We start from the raw sequence: 27,769 nt of genomic DNA, 5'->3' as shown, positions 1-27,769 counted from the left end.
TGGAGTCCAGCGCTGCAGCAGAGAGAGTTGTCGTGGTCTCATATGAGCCCTGGCCCAGGGCACTACTTCCATCGTGGCCGTCAGAGCCCAACAGCTGCACATAGTCCCAAGCCCGAAGAGGAGAGGCTACTAGGAACTGGTCCACCTGAGCCTGAAGCTTGACAATTCGATTGTCCGGCAGGAACACTCTGCCCACTTGGGTGTCGAAATGAACTCCCAGATATCCCAGGGACTGAGTCGGGCGCAGCTGGCTTTTCTCCCAGTTGATGATCCACCCCAGGGAGCTCAGAAGAGCAATCACCCGGTCTACAGCTCTGCCGCACTCTGCATAAGAGGGGGCTCGGATCAACCAGTCGTCCAGATAAGGATGGACTTGTACTCCTTCTTTTCGAAGGAAGGCCGCGATGACCACCATTACTTTGGAGAAGGTCCGCGGAGCAGTAGCCAACCCGAACGGGAGGGCTCTGAACTGGAAGTGTCGGCCCAGGACTGCAAAACGCAGAAAGCGTTGATGAGGAGGCCAGATGGGAATATGCAGGTAAGCTTCCTTGATGTCCAAGGATGCCAGGAACTCCCCTGCCTTCACTGCCGCTATAACAGAGCGGAGAGTCTCCATTCGGAAGTGCCGAAATTTCAAGGCCCAATTGACCCCTTTAAGGTTGAGGATAGGCCGTAGAGAACCTCCTTTCTTTGGTACCACAAAGTAAATGGAGTAACGTCCCTTGCCAAGCTGATCTTCTGGCACCGGAACGACCGCACCCAGGCGGATCAGATTGTCCAAAGTCTGCTGCACTGCCACAGCTTTGACCGGAGACTTGCAGGGAGAGAGTACAAACCCGTCTCTTAAGGGTCGGCAGAACTCTAGCTTGTAACCGTCTCTTATGACTTCCAGGACCCAAGCGTCTGAAGTTACCCTGGTCCACTCGCCCAGAAACGAGGACAGGCGTCCTCCAATCTGTACTGGGCCATGGACCAGGGCCCCGTCATTGGGTACGAGACCCTGGGGAGGACCGGAGGAAGCACCTCCGGGACGGCGGTCTCTGCGAAAGGAATGCTGCTTGGGGGAGAAGTTCCTCTTGAAGGAAGAGGGGGCAGAGGAGCCCGACTTGCCCGGGCGATACTGACGGGCTTCCTGAAACCGTCCTTTGGAGGACCCGGGGCGAGCACCACTGGCCCGAGCCCTGACCTCTGGTAACCTCTTGCCCTTAGACGTGCCGAGATCGGTCACAATTTTGTCCAGCTCGACCCCAAAAAGCAGCTTGCCTTTAAAAGGCAACTTAGCCAGGCGAGACTTAGAGGCGTGGTCCGCAGACCAATGCTTCAGCCAAAGCCACCGCCGCGCAGAGACTGTCTGAGCCATACCTTTAGCTGAGGCTCTCAAGACATCATACAGCAAGTCTGCCAAATAAGCCAAGCCCGATTCCAGGGCCGGCCAATCAGCCCCCAAGGAAGGATCCGAGGGGGAAGCCCGCTGCACAATCGTCAGGCACGCCCTGGCCACATAGGAGCCGCAAACTGAGGCCTGCAAACTTAAAGCAGCCGCCTCGAAGGACGACCTTAAGGCTGCCTCCAATCTTCTGTCTTGGGCGTCCTTTAGGGCCATGCCACCTTCCACCGGCAACGCCGTTTTCTTAGTCACCGCAGTGATTAAAGAATCCATGGTAGGCCAAAGAAAGGCCTCCCGTTCACCTTCAGGCAGAGGATAGAGGCGGGACATAGCCCTAGCCACTTTGAGGCTCGCTTCTGGGACATCCCATTGAGCTGAAATCAAGGTGCGCATGGCTTCATGCACGTGGAAGGTTCTAGGCGGGTGCTTCGTCCCCAGCATAATGGCGGAGCCAACAGAGGCTGAGGGAGAGACGTCCTCCAGAGAGGAAATCTTCAAAATGCTCATGGCTTGCACTAACAGGTTGGGCAAATCCGCTGAGCGAAAGATCCGTGCTGCAGAGGGGTCATCCGCTCCATCCGAGCGGGAATCCGTCTCCTCCAAAGAATCCCCAAAGGACCGTTGGGAGAACTCAGATACGCTGCCCTCATCTACATCAGAGGAGACAGAGTCCTCTAGGGCCTGGAAATCCACCCGAGGGCGTTTGCTTCCGGAGGCCTCAACCCCTTTATCTGACAGGGGGGCAGGGGCAGCGTTTTGCATAAGAAAAGCCTGATGCAGCAGCAAAATGAACTCAGGGGAGAATCCCCCCCGAACTGTTCACTTCTGCAGCTTGGGCCACGGCCCTAGCCGCACCCTCAACCCGCTCTCGCAAGAGCGGGGGAGAAACGTGCTGCGCATCCAAAATGGCATCCGGCGCGAAACTCCGAGAAGGAGCCGCACGGGAAGAACGGCACTTTACCGTCGCCCGAATCAAGGGCAACCATAGTATTAACGTCTCCCAGCTCGAGGGCGGCCCAAGAAGAAGCCGTCCGAGCAGAGTGGTCGGCCAACATGGAGAGGGCGAGCAGCGGGGGATGGGCGCTTATGGCGGGAAAAACCACCGTACCGGAGGAGGAACCGGACACTGACCGGACACTGACCGGACTCCAAACTGATGCCTAACAAAGGCGATTCAGGTTTTGAAATCCCCACATCCCCGCTAGACGCACCCACGCGGTCCGGGGAGCGAATCCTCGCGCCCTCGCCCTCCGACGCCATAAGCCACGTGGAGACCGAACGGGGAACCCCCTGCCCGCTATAAAAAGGTAAAATTACTTGCTTCTCGCTCCGAGCTGTAACGAACTGGTGTCCCAGTGAGCAGCTGCAATAAACGTTAAAATAAACGTTGAAATAAACGCCCTTAAGGATGTCCAAATTTTTTTTTTTTTTTTTTTAAACGGAGCCAGCGGGAGGGGGGAGAAAAGGAGGGACCTGGCACCACCAGGTTTGCACTTGCTGAAGAAGAACCCTCAACCCCAGGTACTCAACAAAACCTAAAAATTAGGCTTGGAGACCTAGCCAGAGCTGCTGTTGTGTGTGACCACCACCTGCTGAGATAGAGAACATACTGAGGAGTTTCCGGCAGCACATGACCACATATAGGGAGGCAAAAGGATTGCTCTCTATCGCCACCTGCTGGTAGATGGACACAACCCACCAGTCTATGGATTGATCAGCATGATGATATGGAAATGGATATTTTATGGGGAGAGAGGAAAAATGGTCACAACACCTGAATTCTACAGAGAAACTCCAAAGCACATTCAGTGCACTTTTTTTTTAAACCAACTGTGCACAGCATTTGTGACAGGCAGAAGAAAAATGCTGCAAAACATTTTTACTGTGAAATGACATTTGAGGAAGGGTATAGGAAAATTTGTTTTGCTAAATCTTTGGGACACTTTGAACTCTGCAAAGATGAAACACATATCTGCTGCTTTAATTCTGGTAGCAACCTTACCAAGTCTGGTTTCAAAATATTCCAAGGTAGAGTCTGCTTGTCCAGGATGGTGCTGAGATGGTCAATTTCATGAACTAGACTAGTATCTGTAGAAGATAAAGTAATAGAAAAGGCTCAATATTGTTACCTATGTTCTGCTACATTAAATTTACTAGTTCAACACACTGATGCCTGGTCCTATCCTCTGCCAAGTAGGACGTGCAACACGCCCAAATGCGAGCCTATAAAGGAACGCTCCGTGCTGGCTCTGAAACTGCTGTGCAGTACTGGGTATGATGACCAAGGGCAGAGGTGCTTGGTTTGCAGCTGCTGCAGGACAAGGTGCAACCCTGGGAGAGAGAGAGAGATGTTGGAACCAGCATGGGTAGGAAAGGAAGGGAAGGGGCGACCGATACATGAGTCAGTAAATGGATACCATGATTAAGGGGGAAGTAAGGATGCAACCTATAGGTGAGCATCTATGATACATAACAGACTATACTTTAAAAGTGAAAGAACAATTATAGAAAGGTTTTAAGAATGAGAAACCAAAAGATTTTCATTGCATGCGTCTTCACAACCCTTGACTATTTGGTGGAAGCCCCTTTTGCAGCACCACCACCCTCGAGTCACTTAAGATAAGTGTACCAATTTTGAAGAGCAGGATGGTGCAGTTTATCCTATTCTTCCTGGCAGAATACCTCAAGCTTTTCCAGGCTGGCTAGGGTTTCCCTTTTGGAATGCAGCCTTCAAGTCTTATCACAGATTTTGTTCAATTCAGGTCTGGACTTTACTGGGCCTCAAGAGCTGACCCACTCAATTGCTATTATTTTGACTTCAGATCACTGTTCTGCTGAAAGGAAGAATCTTTTCCGTAGTCTCAGTTCTATGGAAGACTGGCACAATATTTCCTCCTTGATGTGGCAGAACTTCTTAAATGTTTCCCTCAACCTTCACAAGCATCCCTGTTCCTACTTCTGCAAATGATGCCACCAAGCTACTGTAGGGATATGACAGAAGGGAGATGTGGTGTTGTTTTATGCTTAGCAATGAAACCAAAAAGTTCCATTTTGGACCCAAACCACAAAAACATGTCACATGTGTAGTATTCCCCTAATTAGGTGCAATTTTATGCTGCTTTTAATCATAGCCTGATTTAACCACTTTTACCAGGTAAGGCTCTGGCCCAGAGCACCAGCGATTAAGGGTGCCAAAATACCCAGCCTCTGACCTTGCCTAGTCTATAGGTTAACCCTTTTCTCTACCTCCCACCCCAATCTCGCCCCTTTTTCTCTTCCCCCCTGCTGCGGTTTCTGGCACTGCTCCCGCATCTCTCACTCCCCTGTGGTCCTGCAAAGTTTATGTTGTTCGCATGTGCTCTGTGGGCACAGCATGGCACAGAGAAGAACCAGGGGATGGCCAAAGGCAGCCTGTCATGCGCTGCTGCTGGTGACCAATAAACTTTACAAGAGTTTGGGGGAGAGAGGTGAAGGAGCAATGCCCAGACTCGCAGGGAGGGGAACAGAGGAGGGGGAAAGAGAAACTGGACTGGGTGGAGAGATGCCAAACCCCCAGGAAGGAGGAAGAAGGAGGCGCTGAAAGCGATGCGATGGGGGGGGGGGGGGGGGGGGGGGGGGGAGTGCCGCTAAAGCATATTGGCTCAGGGTGTTGCTATCCCTTGATCTGACCCTGCTTTTAAATACATGTATTGCATGTAAAACAGGCTTAACAGGACTTGTATAAAATTGCACAACCACATACGCATGTAAAAAGTAGGCACATAAAGAGCACACATATTTTTACACAATTTATACATAAGCAATCCTGGGCACCTAGCTTAGACAGAGCAGAGAAAGGTGTGGTGTACAAGCATATTATATAGCATATGTGGGTACACACACACACCCCTCTACATCTTTTTCAGAACAGGTGTAAATGTGTTTGGGCATTTGCTTGCTATTAAGACTGGTTCTGGGAACCTATTTTAAAGAGGCACATAAGAACCTATATTGCTTATCTTATAATAACTGTATGGTAGTTGCCCTTTTGGAATTCTCACATAGGTGCCCTGTTACCCCACACATGATTTCTTTCAGTAGTGATGTCCTTTCTTGTCACCATCCCACATAGGGCACGTTTGTGGAGCACCTTGAAACTGAAGTCTACTTTTGCCCTGGTTTAGTTAGAGACCTCTGTAGATTTTAAAACAATTGCAGGCCTCATGGTGACCATCCTCAGCATTTTTCTTAACTCATAGCTACTTAATTTGGAAGATCAGCCTGAGGCAGTGCCTTAGTAGCACCAAACTCTTTCCATTTTACACTGATGGACCTCCAGAGTGTGTCCCAAGTGATACCAAAACAAAATTTCCTATAGCCTTCCCCAAATTTGTATGTTTGAATTCTGTATCCTGTACAGTAGTTATTCTGGCAGCTGTTTGGGATGATTTGATACAAATTCATGTTATACAAAATAAAACAGCTTGATGTTTTCAACCCAGGAGTATGCAACAGTTCATCTGACTAGACACATTTGGGATCAATTTAAAAATTCTGAATGGGTCTCACACTAAGGCAATTTTTAGACATTGAGCTAATTTGGGTCTGTCCTGTTAAAGGGTATGAAGACTTAAGCCATCAACACTTTTTGATTTCTTATTCCTCATATTTTCCTAATATTTCTTTCAACATGAAAATACAAGTATGCTGTGTAGACCAGTGAAAATCTATTTTGCTTTCTGAATTGCAGAATGCAAACAGAAGGAAGTATATTACATCTATAAGCGATTTATTTAAATCTACCACAATGGCAAATCATCACAAAATCAGTCAATATAGTATACAGTCCAAAGTATAATTACATAGTTGCACATTGACTGGCATATCAAAAATTGATATCAATTTTTTACAATTAAACAACCTAAACTTTTCACACTCCCTTCCTCCCCCCAACCTACAATAGGCAAGTATCTGATGTTTAGGTATGTCTCTTGTAACTGTAGCTTCTATCTTTCCCTAGCACCAAGGCTTAAGCAGCAGCTGTATCTACATAACCATCTGAAGTTGCCATCTTCTCACGGACTGTTAAATGTATGCATTTTCCCACTGCACACAATTAGCAACAAACCTGGATAGAAGAGGGTGAAAAATCTTTTTCCACCAGGTTGCATCACACCTCCGCATACTCTGTGGTGACATGTTATTTTGGTAGAATAATCCTAGAAATCATATCCTGTGATTATGGAAACACAGGTCACTCTCTCTCCAGTATGCTTACATTATAGCAATTTTGTGAGAACAGTTTAAAATGTTGTCTATGACAGTCTCTCTGACCCTTCCATTGCTCTCCTGATATTCAAGTAGGTAAGATACCGATACATTAGATGATCATTTTCCCCCTCCGAAGGGACACCACCTTGTAGTGGTGGAGGGGCTTCCGTGATTCAATGACTCAGAGGGCTATGCTGAAGGGTTACCCATATCAGACAGGCCTCTGAGGAGAAACCAGACAGTGTGTCCCAAACTGGGAGAGTGGTAAGATGGTCAAAGATGGCCGCTACTTAAGGGTCACGGAGTCAAGGAGCTCCGTAACCCATGGCCGATATCTAACAACAAAGTCAGCATTAAATAGATAGAACAGATCACGGGAGGTAGTGACCGACCAGGAGATCTAAGAGGAGGCCTGGCGATTACCAGCCAGGGATTGGCAACCACCAAGCGGGCCAGCCGACTTTGTGGCCTCCAGGCAGCCCAGCCGACCTCGCAACCACAAACCGCCGGACAAAGAAGCTGAGCTAGCGGTTTGCCGAACCGCGACCTGCCGAACCGCGACCCCCTCTCCGACAGGTGGGTCTTCTGAACCCATCGCTATCCTCGGTGTCGCAGCACGAGCTCTGGTAGCGTCCCAGGTGCCAGGTGGACCGTCGCTGAAACAGTTTCCCCTCCGGCTGGGATCGCAGCTCCGATGGGTAGCTTCAAAATGGCCGCCAGGTAGGAAGCTCCGCAACGGCTGTTCCGAGAGAAGGCAGGAAGGAGGAAGAACATCGTGGAGCTTTCGGAGGATCTGAGGTGGCGATCTGCGTCGTTGGTCTCCTGTGCGGCTGGCCGGTACGGGTCAACTGTGGCCTGCCTGCCGCGTGGCTGCGTCCTGCCCCCACTATCGCCCGGCCGCTCAGGGCTCCCACAGTCTCTCTGCCCCGGCCCGTGCAGTCCGGGGGAGCCTGGAGTGCTCGGGTTTCCTGCGCAGAGAGGTCGTGCGGGCCGTAGTCTGCCGCGCTGGTCGACTGTGGTCCTGTGCACTGCTGCCGCACTCCCCGGCCGGAACGGCCTGGGCGCGTACTGCAGTGCTGACCACGGGACGAGGACCGACCATCTGGAAAGGAAGTCGCAGCGCCGACGGGAGAGTCCACCAGCCCCGGCCCGTTCCATCCCGCCGATCCAGCGTCTGCAGTGGCCATCTGCCTGCCTGCTCTATTCCTTCCGCTCCATCTGCCTGCTCCAGCTCGCTCCACTTTGCTGACCCAGCTTTCCCTGCCTGCTCTGATCCATCTGCCGAATCCGCCAATCCAGCGTCTGCAGTGGCCATCTGCCTGCCTGCTCTGTTCCTTCTGCTCCATCTGCCTGCTCCAGCTCGCTCCACTTTGCTGACCCAGCTTTTCCCTGACTGCTCCGATCCATCTGCCGAATCCGGACCATCTGCTCAGCTTGCTCCAGGACACCTGACCCAGTTTCTACCTCCTGTTCCATCCACTCCGCACGTTCCAGCTTCTTCCTGCTTGTTCCAGTCCGCCTGCTCCAACGTCCTGCTCGTTCCAGTCCATCTCCACCACCCTGTTCCAGTCCATCAGATCCAGCTTCTTCCTGCTTACTCCAGCTTGGTCCAGCCCGCCTGATCCAGCTTGTCCAGCTTGTTCCACTCCATCTGACCCAGCTTCTCCCTGCTCGTTCAAGTCCATTTGAACTACCCTGTTCCAGTCCGTCGGATCCAGCTTCTTCCTGCTTGTTCCAGCCACCTGCTCCAGCTGTTCCACCCTGCCTAATCCAGCTTCTTCCTGCTTGTTCCAGCCACCTGCTCCAGCTGTTCCAGCCCGCCTAATCCAGCTTCCCCCTGCTCGTTCCAGCTTCTCCAGCCGTTCCAGCCCGCCTGATCCAGCTCCCCCTGCTCGTCCCAGTCCATCTCCTCCAGCCTCCGTCGGATCCAGCTCTTCCTGCTCGTCCCAGTCCATCTGCTCCAGCCTCCGTCGGATCCACTCTTCCTGCTTTTTCCAGACCGCCTGATCCAGATCCTCCTGCTCGTCCTAGTCCATCTGCTCCAGCCTTCGTCATATCCAGCTCTTCCGGCTAGTCCATCTGCCCCAGCCTCCGTCGGATCCAGCTCTTCATGCTCGTCCCAGTCCATCTGATCCAGCTCTTCCTGCCTGTTCCAGCCACCTGCTCCTGCCGTTCCAGCCCGCCTAATGCAGCTTGCTCCAGCCATCTGCTCCTGCTGCTCCAGCCCACCTAAACCTGCTTCCTCCAGTCAGCCTGCTCCAGCTTCCCTGCTTGATCCAGTCCTCCTGCACCAGCTTGCTCCAGCCCGCCTGATCCAGTTCCCAGTCCATCTGCACCAGCTTGCTCCTCCCCGCCTAAACCTGCTTGCTCCAGTCAGCCTGATCCAGCTTTCCCTGCTCGATCCAGTCCATCTGCACCAGCTTGCTCCAGCCCGCCTGATCAAGCTTTCAGTCCATCTGCATCAGCTTGCTCCAGCCCGCCTGATCAAGCTTTCAGTCCATCTGCATCAGCTTGCTCCACCCCGCCTGATCAAGCTTTCAGTCCATCTGCATCAGCTTGCTCCACCCCACCAGCTTATCCAACCTGCCTGCTCACCCACTCCCTACCTCTCTCACTACCCATGGCCCCCTTTCACATTCTATTCCTCACCCTATCCCTCCCTAATCTCTTCCCCTCCCTCCGCTGTCTACCACATAAACTCACTACCCATCCCCCCCACCGTCCTGCCCACTACTGCTATACCCTACCTACCCCTATCCCCCACCACCTCACCATCCCTACTGTCCTCCTCCTCCTTCCTAGCTCTCAACCTCCAGCACCTCCTTCCTGCCATGAACCCTTCCTCATTCCTCCTCAGCGCATCCCGCCTTCGGCACCTTCGTCGCCCCACCTCCCCCACCCTTCTCCGCTCTCTCTTGCTCCTTCTCCTGCTATCCGCGGGAGACATCAATCCCAACCCAGGTCCACCACACATGTCCTCATATCATCCATGCAAACATTCCCGCGATATCTCCAATCTCATCTCCATTCCCCTCCTCCCCCCTTCCTCCCTCCCTTCTCGTGTGCCCTGTGGAATGCCCACTCAATCGGCAACAAACTTACCTTCACCCATGATCTCTTCATCTCCCGTTCCCTCCATCTGCTCGCTCTAACCGAAACCTGGCTCACCCCCGACAACTCTGCCTCAGTCGCAGCCCTTTGCCACGGAGGCTACCTTTTCTCCCATTCGCCCCGCACAGCTAGCCGCGGTGGCGGCGTTGGCCTACTACTTTCGCCCTCCTGCAGTTTTCAGCCCCTCATCCTACCACAGTCTCACTGCTTCTCATCCTTTGAAGTCCATTCCATCCGTCTATTCTACCCGCTGCCACTCCGTGTCGCAGTCATCTACCGCCCCCCTGATAAGTCCCTCCCTTCCTTCCTTACTGACTTCGATGCCTGGCTCTCCGTTTTTCTCGAACCCTCATCCCCATCCCTCATTCTTGGTGACCAACATATACACTGATAACCCATCTGACTCATACGCTTCTCAATTCCTCACCCTAACCTCCTCCTTCAACCCCCAACTGAGCTCCACCACCCCTACTCACAAATCTGGTCACTGTCTTGATCTCGTCCTCTCTTCTATCTGCTCGCCCTCTAATCTCTGCGTCTCCGCTCTTCCCATTTCTGACCATCACCTGATCACATTCACACTTCATCATCCTCCCCCTCAGTCCCGCCCAACCCTAACTACTACCTCCAGGAATCTCCAGGCAGTTGACCCCCCCACCTTATCCGCTAGTATCTCTGATCTCCTCCCGTCCATCACATGTTCTGAGTCCGTCGACAAGGCTGTCTCCAATTACAATGCCACTTTCTCATCCGCCCTTGACACTCTTGCACCGTCTGTTTCCCGTCCCACTAGGCGCACTAATCCCCAGCCCTGGCTTAACCCTTGCACCCGTTACCTACGCTCCTGCTCCCGATCGGCTGAACGCCTATGGAGGAAATCTCGCACCCATACTGACTTCATTCACTACAAATTCATGCTATCCTGCTTCCAGTCCTCCCTATTCCTCGCCAAACAGGACTACTACACTCATTTGACTAATTCCCTCAGCTCTAACCCTCGTCATCTCTTCGCCACCCTCAACTCCCTCCTCAAAGTGCCCTCCGCTCCCACCCCCCCTTCACTCTCTCCTCAATCACTGGCTGACTACTTCCGCGACAAGGTCCAGAAGATCAACCTCGAATTCACCGCTAAACCTTCTCCTCCCCTTCATCCTATCTCCCACTCCCTCAACCAACCAACCCAGGCCTCCTTCTCCTCTTTTCCTGATATCACCGAAGAGGAAACCGCCCATCTTCTCTCCTCCTCAAAATGCACCACCTGCTCCTCAGACCCCATCCCCACCAACTTACTTACCACCATCTCTCCCACTATCACCCCCACCATCTGTCATATCCTCAACCTCTCTCTCTCCACCGCAACTGTCCCTGACACCTTCAAGCATGCTGTCACACCGCTCCTCAAAAAACCTTCACTTGACCCTACTTGTCCCTCCAACTACCGCCCCATCTCCCTCCTACCCTTCCTCTCCAAAATACTTGAATGTGCCATTCACAGCTGTTGCATTGATTTTCTCGTCTCTCATACCATCCTCGATCCGCTTCAATCTGGCTTTCGCCCACTTCACTCGACAGAAACGGCATTATCCAAAGTCTGTAATGACCTGTTCCTCGCCAAATCCAAAGGTCATTACTCCATCCTCATTCTCCTCGACCTATCCGCCGCTTTTGACACTGTCAATCACAACTTACTTCTTGACACACTGTCCTCTTTTGGGTTCCAGGGCTCTGTCCTCTCCTGGTTCTCCTCTTATCTCTCCCATCGTACCTTCAGAGTACACTCCTAAAGTTTTCCTCAGAAATACTTCCTTAATTATTACTTCGAAAGGAGTGAAGCCTGTGAAAACTGGGATTGCTTTAATCAGTGGGATTTGAATTAGAGACTTAAGTATATGTATTGTTAAATAATTTCTGGTTTTTAAAAGAGAGAGAATGTAATCAGATGTATTATTTCTAACTAAAATCTGGACAATAAGTATGTTTTCAATGAAATGAATTGACTATACACCGTATTTGGTCTTGAAGAAGCCAACCAGATGATCAATGTAGAATAATGAATTAGATGAGTAATATCTGGGGATAATCAGGTTAATACCATGTTTTCTTTTTTCTGTTTAATTGATCTCCTTGTCTTATCCCACTCTCCCTATTTTTCTTCACTTTGTGGTCTAAGAAAGAGAAAGATTGTATATAATCCATATATCTAGTTGGGATTGTTTTCTTCTTATCTTGTATTAATGTGCAGTCATCTCTGTATTACTGTTTGCAAGTGACCCTTGTAAAATGAAAAATTATAAATAAATGATTAAAAAAAAAAAGATGACAATTTTCTATTGGCTCAGTAACAGAACAGCATGATAAGATGTGGTGAGTGGAGTAACAGTGGTTAATGCAGTGACCTGAGAACTAGGGGAACAGAGTTCAATTCCCACTACAGCTTCTTGTGTCGCTGGGCAAGTCACTTAACCCTTCATTAACCCCAGGCACAAAATAAGTATAATATTTAACCCAGAAAGGTGGTATATCAAATCCCATCCCTTTTCCTTCCCTAAAACAGTGCCCTGTTTTACAAGCTGTACATCCAAATGCATACAGACAAGTTAGAGGTAGGTCCAGAGAAAAAAATATATTACCAAAATTGTGCATGGTATATATCAACGGATCAAACCTGTCCTGGGACACTGGCTGTAAGTCTATCTGCAATGAATATGCATGAGAAATTTGTATCCATGACTCTCATTGTATAGACATCCATCTCACATTCACTGCATATAGATTGAAAAACTGACTGGCTAGGAGTTGGGAACAAAGCTTCAAGAAATGAGACCGGGGGGGGGGGGGAAGTTATCAAGCTGCATTAGGACACTAACCCCTAATGCTCTTAAAACGGCAATAAATTTCGTCACCTCACATTACAGAGCAATGAGATGTAAAACAAGCAAATGCACGTAAAGCAGCTCATTACTATACAAATACTATACTGCAGTTTGCAGCCCGATGTTCCCACACCAGACGTTAAAGTGGCAGAGCACATTCCCCCAAGGCTGAAAGCCCCTCTTGGGCTCCCCCCAATCCATAACCCCCCCAACTAAAGCTCCCTCCCCCCAACAGCCAAAACTGTAAACCTGTGCTTTTTTCCAAAATGGTATCAGATACCCCTACCTGTAATCTTGCAGTACTATGGCTAGGAGTAATATTTCCATATAAGGGCATTGCTGGTACTGCTTAGATTTTATGTGCCAGCTCCTTTAACATGCAGTCTGATGCTCCCAGGCAAGTAATACCACTTGCAAGGTGGCTCGCAAGCAGTGTTATTTTGATCAATGGTAGTCAGCTACCTGCAGTACTGATACCACAGGTTGGTGACTCCTGTGGTAAATCATCCTCTTCAGGGGTAGTTACAATGCATGTTAAGGGAATATCGCACAGCAAAATTGTGTGTTTTACTGTAAGACACATTAGATTTAAGGTACTGTGGGCTACCTCAATATATAGTGTTAGGTATAAGGTATCCGATTGCTGGAAAGCAAATTGTGGTGTCCCGCAAGGGTCACCTTTATCCCCTTCATTATTTAACATCTTAATGAGTTCCTTGGGCTTTTATTTGAATCAGGCTGGTTTTAAATCATTTAGTTACGCCGACAATATCATGGTATTACTACCAGTTTTACAGTCTACAGAAGTAGTATCTAAACATGTAGCAGATTGTATTGACTTACTGGAGAATTGGATTAGGTCTCACAAAGCTAAACAATGAGAAAACTAAATGTTTACTGATTGGACAAACTTCAGATGTCTGTAATGACAACATTCTGAAATTGAGTAATTCTAGTTTTAAATTTGAAACAAGTCTAAAGATACTAGGAATTACGTCTACCTCTATGTCCAGAGTCGCACATTAATGCTTTAAGAAAACCTTCTTTATGAAGAAATTGTGGAAAATTAGAAATATGCCGACACATCAACTTTTAAATTGGTGGTCCAAAGTTTAATTCTAGGGTAACTTGATTACTGTAACATTATTTATATAGGTTGCCTGAAATTTCTTCTTAAAAAACATTCAAGACGATACAGAATGTTGTTGCTAGATTAATAATTTTTGGCACATGTCAGCAAGCGAGTTTCTCCTTTATTAATAGACTTACAGTGGTTACCACTGAAGGCCCATATTAAATTTAAACTTTATGTGACAATCTATATTTTATATGATGTTTCACTCTATATTTTGGATTTTTGTAATGCTTTAAATGTATTTGGTTTTCAAATATACATCAAGAAAATAATCTTGAATAGAAATTTTCATACTGAAGAACCATTCCAGCAAGTAATATGACAAATAGAACAAAACCATTAAGAATGAAAATTGCAGACCACAACTAAGTGGAATCCAAGATTAGAAAAGATACATAAAACTCTCAATAAGAAAAATATCATCCTAAAAAGATGGACACTGAAAATCCCAACCCACAATAAGTATATTACTCCATAAACTCACACTTTCACAGTGATCCCGTCTATAACCGATTTCTTGCTCTGAATGAAAGTTTGCAACGATCATAAAATACATACAAAGCCTTACACAGTTTAATCAGCATGGAAATCTTAATTTGAGCCCAAGAGCCAGGATTTCCTGCTTCATAGCAAGAAACTGCTTCCTACGCTCCTGGGGTTTTTTTAAAAACTTTTTTCACACACATCTGGAAAAATTCTAATCTTAAATCCAAGAAATACTGCATTTTGGAAACAAAAATGCAAAGGCATCACTGAGTCTTTATCCAGTGCAAATAAGGAAACAAAGTTGCAGTCCCAGTCACAAAATCTCCAGAAGCTTCTAAAAGGTCTGTAACATCAAAGTTCAGAACACTCAGCTTGTATTCTCTGCTATCTTCATTTTTAGAAGCTCAAGTATGGAATACTTGCCAGTACAGCTAAGAATTTTAACTCATTATGGTCAGTTTAGGAATTTAAAAACATTTTAAAGAAATTTCTCTTATGTTAATTGTTGTACGGAACTTATTGTAAATTGTAATTCTCTGGAAATTGTCTGGACTTCTTGTTTCTGTAATCTGCGTAGAACTAGGTGGTTATTGCAGACTATAAGAATAAAATCTAACTGTAAACTATATCCAAAGCATGCAAATGCATGTACATAAGAACATAAGAGTAGCCATACTGGGTCATACCAATGGTCCATCTAGCCCAGTATCCTGTTTTCCAAACAGTGGCCAAGCCAGGTCACAAGTACCTGGCAGAAACCCAAATCGTGGCAACATTTCATGCTACAAATCCCAGGGCAAGCAGTTGCGTCCCCATGTCTGTCTCAATAGCAGACTACGGATTTTTCCTCCAGGAACTTGTCCAAACGTTTTTTAAACCCAGATACGCTAACCGCTGTTACCACATCCTCCGGCAGAGTTCCAGAGCTTAACTATTCATAGAGTGAAAAAATGTTTCCTCCTGTTTTAAAAGTAATTTCCATGTAACTGAGTGTCCCCTAGTCCTTGTACTTTTGAAATGAGTAAAAATTCATTTACTTCTAATCGTTCTATACCACTCAGAATTTTGTAGACCTCAACCATTATCTCCCCTCATCTCTCTCTGAGCCCTAACCTCTTTAGCTTTTCTTCATTCAAGAAGAGTTCCATCCCTGTTATTTTGGTCGCTCTTCTTTGAACCTTTTCTAATTCTGCTATATCTTTTTTGAGATACGGCGACCAGAACTGAACACAATACTCAAGAGGTGGTCGCACCATGGAGCGAGAGAAGCTTTATAGTATTTTCAATCTTATTCACCATCCCTTTCCTAATGCCTAGCATCCTGTTTGCTTTTTTTGGCTGCCGCACACTGAGCAGATTTCAGAATATAATCTACAATGACACTAAGATCTTTTTCCTGAGTGCTGACCCACAGGTGGACCCTAGCATCAGGTATCTATGATTTGGATTATTCTTTCCAATGTGCATCATCTTGCATTTGTCCACATTAAATTTCATCTCCCGTTTGGATGCCCAGTCTTCCAATTTCTTAAGGTCTTTCAGCAATATTTCAGTTTGCACGTGTTTTCACAACCTTGAATAGTTTTGTGTCATCTGCAAATTTAATCACCTCGCTTGTTGTTCCGATATCCATATCATTTATAAATATGTTAAATAGCACAGGTCCCAGTACAGATCCCTGCGGCACTCCACTGTTCACCCTCCTCCATTGAGAGGAATGACCATTTAACCCTACCCTCTGTTTTCTGACCAATAACCAATTCCTAATCCATACCAGAACCTTGCCTCCTATCCCATGACTCTAATTTTCTCAGGAGTCTCTCATGAGGAACTTTATCAAAAGCTTTCTGAAAATCTAGATATACTACATCAACTGGCTCACCTTTATCCACATGTTTATTCATGCCTTCAAAGAAATGAAGCAAATTGGTGAGGCAAGACTTCCCTTGGCTGAACCCATGCTGACTCTGTCCCATTAAACCATGTTTGTCTGTGTGTTCTGTAATTTTATTTTTTTATAATAGTTTCTACTATTTTGCTCGGCACTGAGGTCAGGCTTAACGGTCTGTAATTTTGCAGATCTCCCCTGGAACCCTTTTTACAAATCAGCGTCACATTAGCCACCCTCCAATCTTCAGGTAATACGGATGATTTTAATGGCATGTTACATATTATTAACAGCAGATCAGCAATTCCATGTAACAAACCAAATGATTATATAAATTGAACACAGCCAGTATTGAAATTTGCAAGCTGCGCTATTACAGGAAACAATGCCAGCTCAAAGGTAAGGATAGCTTGAGTTAGGCCTCGGAGATAGCAGGACCCACCTCAAGTTAATCATGGTGGTTTAGGGTGTCCAAGACAGGTGCGATCCTCAGTTACTCTTGCCCTTGCCTGCACTGGGTTTAGAATGGCACCTCTGTCTCTAGTGGTAGTCTTGTGGTACTACTGCTAAAAATCAGGCTGCCATATAAGACCAATAAGCACTTTATATAGAAGCCTGATTCCTAGCAGTAGTACCATAAGACTATCACTAGGTTTCAGGGGCACGAATATGAACCCAGCACTAGCAGGGGGCAGGAGTGACTGGAGGTTGTCCCCGTCTTCAACCCCCTAGACCAGCAATGCCCAAATCTGTCCTGGGGGAACCCTAGCTAGTCTTGCTTTCAGTTATTCACAATATAGATGAGATTAATTTGCATGCACTGCCTCATTGGTATGCAAATCTTTGTTCAAGTCCAAGGAAACCAAAAGATGAATGGAAAGTGTATATTGATATGGGTGAAGTCCAGCAGGACTGCAGGTAAAGTGGAAGATACTGGTAAGCTATCATCCTGTGACTCAAATTTCCAACTTGAGTTATTGCAATGTTTTCCCTTTAGTCACTTTTTTTTTTAAACAGTGGCTGATATTCAGCTTTTACCAATAGTTAAGACAAAAAATTGTAAAAGAAATAGTTTGATACTGGCAGAGTAATGGTGACAATATATTCTACACATTTCCTGTTGATTTGATATTTTGAATTTTCCTTTAAATGCCCATCATTTAATTTTACCCTCCCTTGGCATATGCTTGCCCACAGGAAGCAACAATATATACAGTTAAATTGAAAGGAGTAAAAGCCCATCATTGTAATCTAAGGAAGTGTCACCTTTATATCTCTAAACATTTCCCTGCATGAATATCTAGAACACAGGCAGATGATATCCGGCAGAGACTTAAACAACTACTTTCAAAACATAATCAAGTGCAAATCACAACTTTAATAAACAGGCCACCAGTCAGATGACATTCCTTTTCTCATTAAATTGACTTAAGGACTTGAAATGTTGATTTTCAAGTTAAAGACTGTATATTTCTGTGAAACAAGTGGTATGGTTTGGTATTTTCAATTTTCTTACCAGAAGAAATAGGTACAGATGTGCTGTGTACTCCACGTTGTGTTATATTGCCACTAACACAAAATAAAAATTACAAATTACAAATATTGCCAAATCAATATGAAAAGATTTAAAACATTTATATGGATATACAACACTTATACCTTGGTTCAAGTTCAACCTCAGAAGGCTGCTCCTCGATGCTTTCCTTGAAAAAAAGAAAACAAGTTAAAAGGATTTTCTGGTGCAACACTTTAAGCCACTCTCTTTCAGAGTCCCACATACTAAAGAAACCAATTTCCTTCTTATTGTCATCACTACCACCACCATCTATTTGGAACAAACATCTCCCTTCTGTCTGGGGTGCCATCTCTTTCCTATTATGCAATAAACTTTTGTCAACTTATTAAGCGGATCACTTGGAATAAGCATTTAAAATTCAACATCTCTCTTATATACACTTGGAATTAGGAAACATTAAAGGGGATCATTTACTAGATGGCTACTTAAGAACATACTAACCATCCTGGGTCAGACCAATGGTCCCATCTAGCCCAGTATCCTGCTTCCAGCAGTCCAGGTCACAAGTACCTAGCAGAAACCCATCTCAGACTATGGACTTTCCTTAAGGAACTTGTCCAAACCTTTATTAAACCCAGATACACTAACCGCCATTACCATACCCTCCGGCAACTACTACTACTACTACTTAACATTTCTAGAGCGCTAGTAGGGTTACGCAGCGCTGTACAATTTAACAAAGAGAGACAGTCCCTGCTCAAAGAGCTTACAATCTAATAGATAAGTGAACGGTCGGTCCGATAGGGGCAGTCAAATTGGGGCAGTCTGGATTCACTGAACAGTAAGGGTTAGGTGCCAAACGCAGCATTGAAGAGGTGGGCTTTAAGCAAAGACTTGAAGACGGGCAGGGAGGGGGCTTGGCGTAAGGGTTCAGGAAAGTTGTTCCAAGCATAGGGTGAGGCGAGGCAGAATGAGCGGAGCCTGGAGTTGGCGGTGGTGGAGAAGGGTACTGAGAGGAGGGATTTATCCTGTGAACGGAGGTTACGGGCGGGAACGTAAGAGGAGATGAGGGTAGAAAGATAGTGAGGGGCAGCAGACTGAGTGCATTTGTAGGTAAGAAGGAGAAGCTTGAATTGAATGCGGTATCTGATCGGAAGCCAGTGAAGTGACTTGAGGAGAGGGGTGATATGAGTATATCGGTTCTGGCGGAATATGAGACGTGCAGCAGAGTTCTGAACAGATTGAAGGGGAGATAGATGGCTAAGTGGGAGGCCGGTGAGGAGTAAGTTGCAGTAGTCAAGGCGAGAGGTAATGAGAGCGTGGGCGAGAGTTCGGGTGGTGTGTTCAGAGAGGAAAGGGCGAATTTTACTGATGTTAAAGAGGAAGAAGCGACAGGTCTTGGCTATCTGCTGGATATGTGCAGAGAAGGAGAGAGAGGAGTCAAAGATGACTCCGAGGTTGCGGGCAGATGAGACGGGGAGGATGAGGGTGTTATCAACAGATAGAAAGTGGAGGAAGAGGAGAAGTGGGTTTTGGTGGAAAGACGATAAGCTCGGTCTTGGACATGTTCAGTTTCAGGTGGCGGTTGGACATCCAGGCAGCAATGTCGGATAAGCAGGCCGATACCTTTGCCTGGGTCTCCGCGGTGATGTCTGGTGTGGAGAGACAGTTGGGTGTCATCAGCATAGAGATGATACTAAGGTGAACTCTTACAGAGTTGGTCTTGAGAAGGTATTCAAGCAGGGTCCTTGTAGGACAAGAAAAAGGATCTAGAGCCTTGCTGTCACACCAGACGGCAAACCTCCTCCATTTGAAAGAGTAACACTTTTTCGTGGAATCTTTCCTGGAAGCAAGCAAGACTCGGGAGACACCCTCTGAAAGACCTAAAGAGGCTATTTCTAAGCTCTCAACAACTTTCAGAGTTTAACTATTCTTTGAATGAAAAAAATATTTCCTCCTATTTGTTTTAAAGGTATTACCATTGCATGTCCCATCTTTGTACTTTTTGAATGAGTAAAAAATTGTAGACCACAATCATATCTCCCATCAGCCATCTATTTTCCAAGATGAAGAGCCCTAACCTCTTTTGCCTTTCCTCATATGAGAGCAGTTCCATCCCCGTTATCATTTTGGTCGCTCTTCTTTGAACCATTTCTAATTCCACTATATCTTTTTTGAGATACAGCGACCAGAACTGAATACAATACTCAAGGTGAGGTAGCACCATGAAGCAATAGAGGAATTATAATATTTTTGGTCTTATTTTGCATCCCTTTCCTAATAATTCCTAGCATCCTGTTTGGTTTTCTTTGGCTGCTGCCGCCACATACTGGGAAGAAAATTTTGGCGTATTATCTTCAATGACATCTATGACTTTTTCTTGACTCCTGAAGTGGACCCTAGCATCAGATAACTGATTCGGATTATTCTTCCCAATATGAATCACTTTGCATTAGTTGATTGGTGATGTAACAGTGGATAGGACTAGCATATAGTTTCACTTAATCAAATTCATAACTGAGTTTTTGATGTATCTTTGGTATTTGATAGTTGGCACCCATGTACGTTGGAATGATGGGGGGACTTGACACAGTGGGAGTGTTCCTGAAAGAAGGTGAGGACTTAGCACACTCAAGTGCTTTGGAGAAATCAAGTGATGAGGGAATTTAGGTGATCAGAATGGATTTGAGAGGAAGGGCAGGTCAAGAGGTATCTGGCACTGTGACAATGGCCCAAAGAGTTCAGCAAGCAAGGAAACATTTAACAGAACTGTAGTTGTCCAAACAAAAAGAATCAGCTCATAAAAGAAAGGGTACCAACAAGGGAAGAATGAGTTATAAGGAACGGAATGGGAAAGAAAGATGGTCAGTATGAGGGGTTCCATGAGTGAGAAGGGTTTTGTGTTGGGGATTGTCCTAAGAGAACAGATCAGTCTCGAGATGGGTGGGAGGGTTTAGGAGAAAGAATAACTGGCATCTCAGGAGGTGAGGGGGGGATCAATGACATGAGGAAAAGCAAGAGAATGCAGAAATCAGTGATCAATAGGTAGAGAGGGGATAGGGATAAGTTAGAGTGAAGGCAGCATGAGTGAGTGGGTATGTGGGGACAGTGTATGCATGTCAGAATAGGGGTGGAGTATGTGTGTTAGAAAGGAGACATAGGTACAGAGGGAGACAGATGGGTAAGGGTGAAAGAATTGGAACCTGGAGGAGTTTTAAGGGAAGGGACAAATCAAAAATCTGAAAAGTTGGAGGGGGAAGAATAGAAGGGGAAGAGGGAATAAGTTTAAAGGAACGAAAAATATACATGTATAAATATAATGGGGGTCCACCTTCTAATTATCCCCTGCTACACATTCAGTCTTTTCTCCCTGGGATAATCTCCTATTCTTTTCCCCCTACAAAGCTCACCCACAGCTCCCATTTTCCTCTCCCCTGACAATGGCCCGTCTGTGTTCCTTTTCATCTATGTATTAACTGTTTACACAAGTAAAACTGCTGGCAACAGAAAACAACATAAGTTAAAACACATGTAACTATCCATGCATGCACAGGTAAAAGGACTGAGGCATGGCTGGATGGGATCACCATACTTGGCAGGGTTCCAAAGGTCTCAAAAGACAAAGAAAGTAAAGAGCCATTGGTAAGGATTCCCACACAAAAGCTGAGAGCATGTAGCAGCCAAAGAAGAGAAAAACTGGGAAGGGGGGGAGGAGCCTGCTCCGAAAGACGGTAGAACAGGTTTTAAACTAGAAATTGAAGGAAGGCCGACAATCACTCAAAAGTGACTGGTTCGGAACAAGGTATCTTTAAAAGATATCACCAAAACAGGGAAGGTAGGACATCCCAACAGCGAGGTTGCGACTGAGACCATAGTAGATCAGGTGTCTTTAAATAAAGAGCACATAGATTTTCAAGATTGCAAATTAACACTGTCAACTGCTGAGCAAGTTGTGAATATGAACAAACATTGCTTGAAATGTTTATATGCAAATGCCAGAAGACTAAGAAATATGATGGGAGAGTTAGAAAGGGAATGGGACTTGACATACCACCTTTCTGTGGTTTTTGCAACTACATTCAAAGAGGTTTACATAGTGCAATATATTCTAATAAGTACCTGTATATACTAATTGAATAGATAGATCTAATGGGCATCTCTGAGACCTGGTGGAAGGAAGATAATCAGTGGTACACTGTCATATCAGGGTACAAATTATATCATGGTGATAGGGTGGATTGAATTGGAGGAGGGGTACCATTATATGAGAGCCTTGAACCAAGTAGACTAAAATTTCTGCAGGACACAAAACTCATCTTAGAATCCCTATGGATAGAAATTCCATGTGTAAAGGGGAAAAGGATAGTGATAGGAGTGTACTACCGTCCACCTGGCCAGGATGAACAGACTGATGATTTACTCAGTCAATATTAGGGTAATTTAAGTCAGGCATTATTATCGTGTTGCCCAGTTTGTTAGTCTCCCTATATTGACTGCGTAAATGTAATATCTGTGAATGCTTGGAAGCTAAAATTCCTTGATGAAATTATTGACTGTTTAATAGAGCAGCTGGTTAAGGAACCAACAAGGGGGGTGGGGTGAAATTCTAGACATAGTCTTTAGTATAGCGCATGATCTAGTACAGGAGGTAATAGTGCTGGGGCTGCTTGATAACAGTGATCATGATATAATCAGCTCTTGAGTAAGTACACACAGGAAATCCAATACATCAGGCATTTAACTTTCAGAAAGGAGAGTATGACAAACTTAGGTAAAAAAAAATGACAGAGGAGAAGCAGCAAAAGTTAAACATTTACATAAGGAATGGATGCTGTTCAAAAACACCATCCTGGAAGCCCAGACCAGTTATATACCATGTATTAAAAAAGGAGGAAGGAAGGGCAAACAACAGCCAGCATGGTTAAAAAGTGAGGTGAAGGAAGCTATTAGAGCTAAAAGAAAATTCTTCAGAAAATGGAAGAAGGATCCGACTGAAAGTAATAGGAAACAGCATAAGGAATGGCAAGTCAAATTGAAAGCGCTGATAAGGCAAACAGAGACCTTGAAAAGAAGACTGCATTGGAGGCAAAAAACAGAGAAAAAAAACCACAAACTAATTAGTACACATGATCTTGAAGGGTTATGGAACCATTTAGTGGATATGAAGTCAATTTCAGAAGAGATCCATACATTTTGTGGAGTAGAAATCATGTTATAAAAAGGGAAAGAATCATGCAGCCCACTGCTGAAACAAGTTTGATGAGCCTGCTCTAGAGACTAGGGAGAAGTGCTATATCTCTAACAAATTTCCACCATGGATACATACGAGAACATTTGAGCTGCTGAGAATCTCTTTTCTTAAACATCTTTTATCAAAAAAAAAAAAAACAGAAGGGGGGGGGGGTGTTCGTACATAAAGGTTTTTGCACTAGCAATCTTGTATTCACTAGCATAAAAATGGATTTTGAAATCCACCTCGCTCTTATGCACGTAAAAGCTGTGTGTATGCTTTTGCCCATATGAATAAAGGGATGGGGTTAGTCAGTGGAATGAAAGCATAAATGGAGATTTCATTTTCATATCCTCACATGTACTTTGCATTTGCTTCCATGTGGGTGCAATGTGCAAAACATACCCATACTGCACACCAGCTGCATTTTCAAATGGGCTTTACTATACCATGACCATAAATTACTCAAAGGATCACACCTTTTCTGAGCCATGTTCAAAGGCGATTCTATGGGTTACCTATGAGGGGGGAAAAAACCCTGTTGAAATCTGTTCCAACAGGCATATGTTTTGCATGGCAAAGTTGCCTCTCTCCCATATTCTGTATACAGCTTTATGTACTCTTCCCTATGGGGAAAACATGCAACATGTGGTACAGGGAAAGGGCCTTTTTTGTATGGTCTATCTTATTTTTTTATGTATTTAAAGAAAAATGTCACCTGGAATCATTTGGAACAGGTGAGGCAGGAGTGAATGAGGATCAGTCCAACCTCCATAGAGCACGTGGAGTAAGACTAGGGCTGAGAAAGTCCAGAAGCATCCGTTTTTTTTGGTGCAGGAGTCAACAAAAATGGTACAGCCTTGACTTCTGAAGGAAAACCCAGTGAGGCATTTCCCTTTGAAAACAGACTTTCAGGGAGTATGAAAATTCCCTCCACAGTAGAACTTCAAATGGAATGGAATTCAAACATGTGTGGGATAAACACATAGGAATCCTGTTTAGAAGGAATGGATCCACAGAATCTTAGCGGAGATTGGGTGGCAACGCTGATAACTGGGAAGCAAAACTGGTGCTGGGCAGACTTCTACGGTCTAAGTCCTGATCATGACCGAATAGATAGGGATGGCATGAGTGTAAATTTTAAGGGGTTCAACGTTAGCTTCAGAACTTTTAGTACAAGAAGAGTGCTGGGCAGACTTCTACGGTCTGTGCCCTGAGAATGGCAAGGACAAATCAAACTTGAGTATACATCTAAAGTATTGCATATCATGTAAAATGAGTTTATCTTGTTGGGCAGACTGGATGGACCGTACAGGTCTTTATCTGCCGTCATTTACTGTTACCATGTTAAAGGATTTTTGCTGAATTGTTCTCAAAGATTAAACTATGCTTTTCTGTTACAAGGGTTCCTAAAGATGATCCCAGTTATGAAAATACTGGTGGCAACTACTGACAGCACAGCACTCCCTACAGGAAATAGAAAAGCACCCCAGGGGAACTAAAACCCTTGAGTCACACTGCTGCAGCAGCTTCACAATACCCATCCTGATGGTTGAAAAATGAAGTTGTTTTTGCTGGCAAATTGGAAGGGGGCATGGGAGTGGAATTCTAAGGGTTAGGTGGGAGGGTGAGACATTTATGTGCAGAGAACAAGACGACACTGCTTTTTTCATCCCTCAATCTGTCCACCAGTTTGAGAGTTTGAAAAAGTGAACAAAGTGGAAGACTGACTGAAATAGAATATAAAATATAACTTGAAATAGAATTCCAATAGAATCTATCAAGAAGTTGGGAACCTCATGATTAGAGCAACTGTTACCCTGCATAAGGCACAAATAGATGGGCCTTTATTTTCCAAAATGCCAAATGTGGTCACTTTTGCAGTTCAAACCATACTTAGCATAATGCATGATTAAGAAAAAATCTTATCTAAACTGTATTCACAAAAAAATAATACGTCCAAGGTAAATTTTCCTCATCATGAAAAACTTAATGTATTCACTGCCAGACTTTAAAAAATAAATATAAATATAAGCAAGCTATATCCATTTAACAGCCAAGGATATAAAACATACCAGCTTCACTCATTCACTAATAAAGAGGTGCGAGGGAGGGGGAGCAGGGGAGGGGAAGTGCTGAATATCTGCTCTATAAGCTCACTATACAACTGGGGGATACAAATTAGGAAACAAGGCTAAGGATACATCTAGTACACTGTTTCCAAAAAGAGGAAACCTTTTTCACTTTTGCAAACAACCACACTACATATTTGTTGCATGATTGATTTATAGCTCTATCTTAGGTCTCTATGTGAGCCAAGTTTTATTATTATACCCTCAACCATATTTATTTTGTTACAGAGAAAAATAAAAGGTGTTCTGTTCTTTTTTGAAATATGGTATATATGTGATAAGAAAAACTACAAAAAACAGACTTCTTTCAATCAAAGCATGCCTAAATGCCTCACCTAGAGACAGCAAGGAGATAATATTGCATTTAGGAACTGCTTAACTTTTAGGGCCATAAAAATTTAATTATTTAAGCTAATATTTACAGGGGGAATTAAAAAAAAAAAAAGCAGGCCCAAGAAACTCCTGGTGTATTAAAATAAATTACTTCCTATTACCTTGTGTAATAGGGCAAACTCAGGAAATACATCTTATGACCCCAAAACAACTTCTATTATGAAAATGCAGCCTCAATGTCCATATTTTGCCTGGTTCTAATGGAAATGTAACCAGGAGGGTGGCTCGTGTCTCATCTCTTATTAACACCCAAAATACTAAAAGGTCCTTTTACTAACCAGCTTATAATCGAACGAGAAAAACGCCCAAGTTCCGACCTAAATCGGGAGATGGGCGTCTTTCTCACAAAAACAAATAAAGCGGTATAATCAAAAGCCGAACTTTGGACGCTTTCAACTGCACTCCGTCGCGGATGCGGACAAAGTGGACGGGGGCGTGTCGGAGGCGTGGTGAAGGCGGAACTGGGGCGTGGTTATCACCCGAACAGAGATGGGCGCCTTTCGCCGATAATGGATGCGTTTGTAGCTAGAATTTAGGGCACTTTTCCTGGACCCTGTTTTTTCACGAATAAGGCCCCAAAAAGTGCCCTAAATGACCAGATGACCCCCAGAGGGAGTCGGGGATGACCTCCCCTGACTCCCCCCAGTGGTCACTAACCCCCTCCCACCACAAAAAATGATGTTTCACAACTTTTTATTTTCACCCTCAAATGTCATACCCTCCTCCCAAGCAGCAGTATGCAGGTCCCTGGAGCAGTTGTTAGGGGGTGCAGTGGACGTCAGGCAGGTGGGACCCAGGCCCATCCCCCCCCCTACCTGTTACAATTGTGCTGCTTAATGCTTAGTCGTCCAACCCCCCCAAACCCACTGTACCCACATGTAGGTGCCCCCCTTCACCCCTTAGGGCTATAGTAATGGTGTAGACTTGTGGGCAGTGGGTTTTGAGGGGGATTTGGGGGGCTCACACCCAAGGGAAGGGTGCTGTGCACCTGGGAGCTCTTTTAAACCTTTTTTTTGTTTTTGTAAAAAGTGCCCCCTAGGGTGCCCGGTTGGTGTCCTGGCATGTGAGGGGGACCAGTGCACTACGAATGCTGGCTCCTCCCATGACCAAAGGGCTTGTATTTGGTCGTTTTTGAGATGGGCGTCGTCGGTTTCCATTATCAGCGAAAACTGAGGTCGTCCATCTCTAAGGTTGACCATCTCAACATTTAGGTCGACCATCTCTTAGGTCGACCTACATTCTGAGATTTGGGCATCCCCGACCGTATTATCAAAACGAATGATGGACGCCCATCTTGTTTCGATAATACGGGATACCCCGCCCCTTCGCGGGGACATCCTCAGAGATGGGCGCCCTTAGAGATGGGTGTCCCTGTTCGAAAATGCCCCTCCAAGTGTGCTAACAGATTTGGTGTGTGCTAACAATTAGCCTGGGCTAAATGCTAAGATGCTCATTTATCATATCCTAAATCCTGTGCACCTTAGTAAAAGGACCCCTAAGTATTTTGTATTAATTCTAAGCACAGCAGAACATTTAGTCAAATTCTAGATGTTAAGTTCTATCTGATCAAAGCACCTCCATCAGATCCTCTACACTTATTTGGAAAAAACCCCGGTAGAGAGAGTGGTCTCAGTGATATACCCAAAACTTCCAACAAATATTTCTTTTAACATACCAGCTCGAGGGACTCCCACAAATTTCAGAAAATTAAAGTTCAAATGTTTAGAATAATTCATGCTTAGCAAGAGATACTAATTATTCTAATCATCACATGTCAAGGGCCTTACCGAGTTCTTGCACTGCATCCACATTCATGCCCATACTTTGGATCTCCCCCTATACTCTCATGGCTGCCTACTGGTTCTGGAGCCAAGTCTGCATAGCAAAACACTTCCTATCTATGGCACTCGTATTCCAAAGAGAAAAAGTGGCACAAAAGCAACAGAAGGGCATTTTCTCCACCAAAACATCTAAATTGCAATTTTCAAAAAGGTATAATTGGGACACTATTCACAGACTGAATCCAAATAGCATGGGGGCATGTTTGAGGCAGGACTTGGGCGTAAAATCTAGACATTTTTCTGTGAAAAAGGAACAGGAAAAAGGTCCAGGACAAAAAGTAGTATGTTTTCCATCATGACTAAGTCATAAAAAGGTGCCGTACCTGACCAGCTGACCACTGGAGGGATTAAGGCATGACCCTCCCTTAATCCCCCAGTGATCATTGACTTCCCAACCTACTCCCCCCAAAGATGTGACAGTAGATACTGGGCTCTATGACAGCTCCAGATATTATAGCCATTCCTAAGGAAGGCCTACAGTAGGTTTTCTCTGTTCCTGGAGGGTGCCCCATACAATATGAAGGTGT

At 45.3% G+C, this 27,769-nt stretch overlaps 1 protein-coding gene across 6 annotated transcripts in view; it reads right to left on the bottom strand.

The window, feature by feature from the left end:
- Positions 1 to 27,769, bottom strand: part of LRMP (lymphoid restricted membrane protein) — a 391,035-nt gene that overhangs the window by 113,208 nt on the left and 250,058 nt on the right. For all 6 annotated transcript variants that reach the window (XR_003943302.1, XM_030213974.1, XM_030213975.1 and 3 more), the window contains exons 24-26: positions 17,790 to 17,833; positions 17,647 to 17,699; positions 3,390 to 3,475 (exon numbers count right to left, since the gene is read on the bottom strand). Coding sequence is in view for 5 of the 6 variants with exons in the window: in XM_030213974.1 (XP_030069834.1) it covers positions 3,390 to 3,475; positions 17,647 to 17,699; positions 17,790 to 17,833 (183 nt within the window). In the remaining variant the exon portion in view is untranslated. The remainder of the gene's footprint in view (positions 1 to 3,389; positions 3,476 to 17,646; positions 17,700 to 17,789; positions 17,834 to 27,769) is intronic.

This window comes from Microcaecilia unicolor, chromosome 9 (assembly GCF_901765095.1).
Source record: "Microcaecilia unicolor chromosome 9, aMicUni1.1, whole genome shotgun sequence".
NCBI lineage: Eukaryota > Metazoa > Chordata > Amphibia > Gymnophiona > Siphonopidae > Microcaecilia > Microcaecilia unicolor.
This window is presented reverse-complemented; position numbering and strand designations above follow the sequence as displayed.